Source organism: Macrotis lagotis, chromosome X (assembly GCF_037893015.1).
Source record: "Macrotis lagotis isolate mMagLag1 chromosome X, bilby.v1.9.chrom.fasta, whole genome shotgun sequence".
In the NCBI taxonomy this organism is placed as follows: Eukaryota; Metazoa; Chordata; class Mammalia; order Peramelemorphia; family Peramelidae; genus Macrotis; species Macrotis lagotis.
The window spans coordinates 464,727,390-464,733,683 of NC_133666.1; the positions used below are offsets into that span (position 1 = coordinate 464,727,390).

The following is a 6,294-nucleotide window of genomic DNA, read 5'->3' on the forward strand; positions in this document are numbered from 1 at the left end:
GGTTGGGTCTCCCTAACCTGACACCCTGGAGCATCATCTGTTCCCAAGAGAATTGCTCTTCCACGCAGCCAAAGAAGTAAAGCCCCACGTTTGGAGCCTGAAAGAGGGGCAGAGCTCTCAAGCCCCTGGACTACCCCCTCTCCAGAGCAGCCCCTCGGGATTGGGACCACAGCCGGGCACAGTGGGGCTCACCTCTCTGCTGGCACAGCCCGGAGGTCCACAGCAGCAGCGCTGCCGCGATCAGTCCCCGGCTGCAGCAGCGAAGCATTTTCCCCACTGCCTCCTGCAGCCAGCCAGCGGAGCTTCTATCTCCCGGGAAGAAGAAAAGATGCCGCCTCTCTCCTTGGTTGGAGTGCGAAACTCTTCTGGCTTTCCCACTCCCCAGGGCCCGGAAAACCCCTCCCCTCTCCGTCCCCACCCCCTCCTTACCGGGGCCCAGTCCCCTCCTCTTGATTCACAAAAAAGGTTTTCAACCATCCCAATCCTCAGTCTCCCCCCCCACCCCCACCCCAGACACTTAGGGACCGAAATTTCCCACTAGCCCCTGTTTCCCAGGGGCCTGACCATGTGAGTCTTCAACTTTTATTTGCCTTCCTTTTGCTGAATTTATGAGGACTGCTCAGTAGAGGTGGTGAGCATCTTCTTAGTCTTCATGGAACCCCAGACTGCAGTCAGTGTCGTGGGCTTTCAGTTTGGGTCTTTTTAGCCCAGGTAGGAGACTGTTGGAGAACTTTCTCCATTTTGTCACACCACTATCACTTCCCATTACTCTGGGTTAACTGGCTTGATTGAGCCTATATGAAGTCAAGGTGATGGAAGTAACTGGGAAGGAGAGTTAACAATGACTTGAGGAAAATAGAAAGGTAGGCTCATATTGTTAGAGTTAAGCATTTTCTCAAGGTTGAGCAAAGTAGCTCATGGGAGAGGATTCCAAGAAAATATCTGACCTATTGGGTGCTCCATCCTCTCCCTCCTGGGCTCCCTCCGGGCTGAACTACTAACAAACACTCCTATCTACAGTTAAACAGTAGCCATGGAATTGAAATGGTCTATCTTCCTGATCTCTGCCATTTCAGTTTTAGCCAGAAAGAAACAGGGCTCAATGGAGAGGGGATAGGAAAAGGGGGGGAGGGGGAGAAAAAGAAATCCTTTATTGTGACCTTACATATGCATGGATATTTACCAACCTTTACTTTGTAGACTTACTTGTATTACTGGTATTGTATTTACTTGTAGACTTACTTGTAAAGTAGACTTATTTGTATCAAAATTCCCAAGGATTTAGTCATATTGTGAGATTACACCTGCTATTTGTTAAGAATGTTAACTTCACTTTTCTCTTCTACTAAAGAATTCAAAGTAATACTTTTAAAGAGCTAAGAATAGAGGACAACGAATTAGGAGACCTGGGTTTGACATTTACTAGCTATGTGATGGCGATTAAGTAAACCTCTCTGAGCCTTGTTTTTCTCAACTGTAAAAATGGAGAAGAGTTAATATTTGCATTAAACAAATACCTTAATAATAAATACCTTACAAAGTGGTTCATGAACTTTAAGTCCAATGTAAATGTGAATTAGCATTTTTATTACTATAGCCCTTTTCAAACAACAGTTTTCTATAACTTTCATGACAAGTCAAATTCTCACAAAATAAACACAATTTGAATAAAAATCCATCTAGACTTTTTACTTAATTCTATTTTTATTTTTACATAGCAAAAAAGTTATTTGTTAATGAGGCAGTTCACAATTATGAACTTATGGGTTTTGTTAGGGAAGCAAAGGGTCAAAACATTTGATGAGTGAATAAAAAACTTATGAAGAATACTCTAGATAAGTTCAAAATAAATAAAACATTTTTTTAAAAAAAGAACTGTCCCACATGATGATTCTCAAGGGTAACAGGGTTTATGCTTATAATAAAGTCCAGATGGGGAGTACACTAAAGGTAGAATTACCACCACTTAAAATTAGGCAAGTTACTCAGACTCCTTTTCATCCTGTTACATTTGTGAAAGTTTAAGTAAGAATAATAATAGGGAATACTTTATAGTCACAAAACACTTTACATGCATTTCCTATTAAGTTCTTCACAATTTCATGAAATGAGCATCATATTGAGCATCAACTGTATTTTACAAATTCCAATTACTAGAACAGATTGGTTGCTTTCTATTATTGTTTTCTGTCTAGGAATGTTGACATCATCATCATCACCAAGGTAACTATCACTTATATAACTCTTTAAGGTTTTCAAATGCTTTACATATACTATCTTATTTAAATAATACTTTAAAGAAAATGCCTTAGATGCAGTCATCTCATTTGACTTGACTTTTAAGTAATGACATCTGCCAAAAGGAGTCCATTATATCCTTCCCCCTTTTTGCTTCGGAAGGATACATGACTTTTCCAGACAATATGTTTATTCTAGTTGGACCCTACCAAGGAGATCCTTGTTTTGATGGCTCCCAGGATTGCATACATTTGAGATGGCTGCTGGCTTGGAATTTTAAAGGAAACAGAGTAAAGAAAAAAGTAGAGTTCCTCTTAAGGGAGAGAAGAACACTAGAAGCTATAGGTAATTCTTTATGAGGGAAAGGCTCAGACATCAAGAGATGCAGGAAGAAACACACATATCTGCTTCATATCTATATATAGATCTATATACATACATATATATATATATATATGTCTATATCTGCTTTAGCAAAACTCTTTGGAAATGCTATCTACAATTAAAACCATATAGAGTCATATTAAAAAATACTCCAAATCATTATTGATTAGAGAAATGCAAATTAAAACAATCTTGTGATACCACTTCACATCTATCAGATTGGCTAAGATGACAAAAAAAAAAAGGAAAATGATCTTTGCTGGAGAAGATGTGGGAAAATTGGGACATTAATGCATTGTTGGTGGAATTGTGAACTGATTCAGTCGTTCTGGAGAGTAGTCTAGAACTATGTCCAAAGGGCAATAAAACTGATTATATCCTTTGACCCAGCAGTATCAATACTAGGCCTATATCCAAAAGAAATGATAAAAAATGGGACAAGTCTCACATGTTCAAAAATATCTGTAACAGATTTTTTTGTAGTGGTAAAAAATTGGAAATTGAGGGAATACCCATCAATTAGGGATGGGTTGAACAAGTTATAGTATATGAATACTACGGAGTACTAGTTTTTAGATAAACATACCTGAACCGATGCTGAGCAAAAGAAGCAGAACCAAGAAAACATTGGGCATATTAACAATAACACTGTGGGTTGATCAGCTATTGATGGATGCAACTCCTCTCAGCAGTTCAGAGATCAAGGTCAATCCTGAAAGACCTATTATGTACAATAGCAACCACCTCCTTCCTATCTCATGGTTTTCTTTCTTTCTTTCCCTGAGTCCTAATTTCTCTTACACAAAATGACTAATATGTAAATATGCTAAATACAAATATACTTGTACAACTTTTACAAGATTGTTCACTGCCCAGGGGAGTGGAGAGGAAAAGGAGAGTGGTAGAAAAAGTGTAATTTATAAATTTACAAATGAATGAATGTTGAAAAACTACCATAGCATGCAATTGCAAAAAAAAAAATACAAATTAAAAAGAAAGAAAAAAGCAGTCTACACCAAAGCTATCAAAAATAAGATTAAAATGTAATTGGAGGCTAGGTGGCACAGTGGATAAAGCACCAGCCCTGGAGTCAGGAGTACCTGGGTTCAAATGTGGTCTCAGACACTTAATAATGTCCTAGCTGTGTGGCCTTAGGCAAGCCACTTAATCCCATTTGCCTTGCAAAAAACCCAAAACTATATATATATGTATATGTATATGTATATATATATATATATATATATATATATATATAAAAATGTAATTGGAAAACATTCAACAAAATAAGTAACAATGCAATAGAAAAATTACTTTACCTTCTTCCTACTTCTGTCTTGAGACTCCCATTCTTTCATCACTTCTCCCATACTAGAAATGGTTCTGTGCCAAGCACTGAGGATGTAATAACAAAGCTAAAGCAAACCCTTGCCCTCCAGATACTTACTGAGGGAAACATGTCCATAGATAAGTAAATGTAAAACATACACAACTAGGTCCTGCTTAGTGTCATTAATGAAACTTGTAAAGTTTATTGCATTATTGGATTTGAACTAAATACTTCTATTTTGTTAGATCTAATTGCCAGAGTTTACAAAATTATAACTTTAAGTAATGTAAATTCAAATGCATGCCAATCTGAATTGCGATGTCTTGTTTTTATTCTTGTTCCTGCTACTGTTCTTTTTGTTCTTATTCTTGTTTTTGCTCATGTTCTTTTCCTTTTTGTTCTTGTTCTTCTAATTCTTTTCTTTTTTATTCTTATTCTTGTTATTCTTACTCTTCTTTTTATTTTTGTCCTCTTTCTACTTGGGGCATCATTCACTTACATAAAGGTCTCAACACATATTTTGTAAGATATTTGGGGTTTGAAGGTTAAGGTTTTTCCCATTTGTTTATTTTTTCTTTTTAATTTTTTCAAAAAGTTGGGACAATTTATTTTTTGTCCTGCACAGGCTTCATGATTTCTTGAAATATAACTCTGATAAATAGGCTTTACAAAAAGCCCATGGTTATTCAAATGAAGGTATTTGACTCTATCTTAAAACTCAAATCACTCTGGTTTTCATTGAATGGCCAATATAGGCCCAAGCCTAAACTTCTGTTACACATTGCTTAGATCTTAGAATGAATGTAAATAGTATTTTTTTTTTTTGGTTTGTTTTGTCCAGAAACTTTTAGTTTCCTCTCCCAGACTGATACTTTGTGATATAGTAAAAGAAGCCATCTTTTATCTCAATTCTTATCTAGCCATTAGTCATTAAATGGATGCTGCCTTCACACAAACTGACCATCCTTCTCTGGAAAGCTCCACCATGATTAGCTGGGTGTCTATAATATGACATCCAGAACTTGAAGCCATTCTTCAGAAGTGGTCTTCTTAAGGCAGAGAACAATGGCACCATTATTGTTCACTGAAGACATTCTACTGACATTAATCATACTTCAAATTTCATGATTTTTCTTGGTTATCACATCACTTTGCTAATCCATTTTTTAAATTTGAGAAACAAAACAAGTATTTCTAAAACATAGTAGAATAAAAAAAGATGATTGTACACAAAACTGCAAATCTATTATGTACAATTTGCTATTTTTTCAAATATATAATAAAGTTATCATGGAACTTTTTTCCTTCTTCATATTGAGCTTGCTTTCCACTGAAATTTTAAAAAATTAATATGCTATTTCCTAGTCATTTGCTTACCTTTCTGTATTTGTCCACTAGATTTTATGCTTCTTCCTATTAAATATTTTGTTAGCTACAATTCATTTTTTCAACCTGTCAAATTTTTTTGGATGCTAGTTCTATCAATCAGTGCATCAGGTTATCCCTTCTAGTATCTTCTCATCTGCACAGATGTGCAAAGTTCAGATACCTTTGTAACACTAGGCATCACTGTAGAGAAGAAGGATCTGTGTTCTCACTTTGTTCTACCAATCAGAAAAGTACCAAATTTAAATCCTCACAGACAATACCAACTAGATTCACTGGTAGGTAGGACTTTCTCCTCTAATACCTCATTGTTCAATCTCTCTCTCTCTCTCTCTCTCTCTCTCTCTCTCTCTCTCTCTCTCCCTCTCTCTCTCTCTCTCTCTCTCTCTCCCTCTCCCCCCTTTTTTTTAGGTTTTTTTGCAAGGCAAATGGGGTTAAGTGGCTTGCCCAAGGCCACACAGCTAGGTAATTTATTAAGTGTCTGAGACCACATTTGAACCCAGGTACTCCTGACTCCAGGGCTGGTGCTTTATCCACTGTGCCAACTAGCTGCCCCTCCCTCTCTCTTTCTTATGGTAAAAGGGATGGAGTGCTCCAACTTCCAATTGATTTTGTACATCTCAGCTCTCTGCTGAGATGTTGATAATGAGATGATGGTGATGATGATGATAGTGACTGTCCAAAAGTAGAAAAGACCTATTCCAACCTTCCATTTCTCAGCTCTTTGAAATCTGACTTCTGACCTTACAACTCTACTCCAATTATTTTCTCCAGGAAAGCAAGTCATCTCCTATTTGCCAAATTCAATGAAAACTTTATTTACCTTAACATTTCTGAAGCATTTAAGATAATTGAGTAATCCCCTTTGCTGGATAATCTCTTCTCCTTTGGATTTTTTGATTTGGTGAAATTATACCCTTCTGGTTCTCTTACATGACAGACTTTATCTTTCCATTCTT

At 36.8% G+C, this 6,294-nt stretch overlaps 1 protein-coding gene across 1 annotated transcript in view; it reads right to left on the minus strand.

The window, feature by feature from the left end:
* LAMA1 (laminin subunit alpha 1) overlaps positions 1 to 361 on the minus strand; it is a 207,847-nt gene extending 207,486 nt beyond the window's left edge. The window contains exon 1 of the mRNA XM_074201152.1: positions 193 to 361. Coding sequence (XP_074057253.1) covers positions 193 to 268 — 76 coding nt within the window. The 5' untranslated portion in view covers positions 269 to 361. The remainder of the gene's footprint in view (positions 1 to 192) is intronic.
* Positions 362 to 6,294: the final 5,933 nt, after the last annotated feature.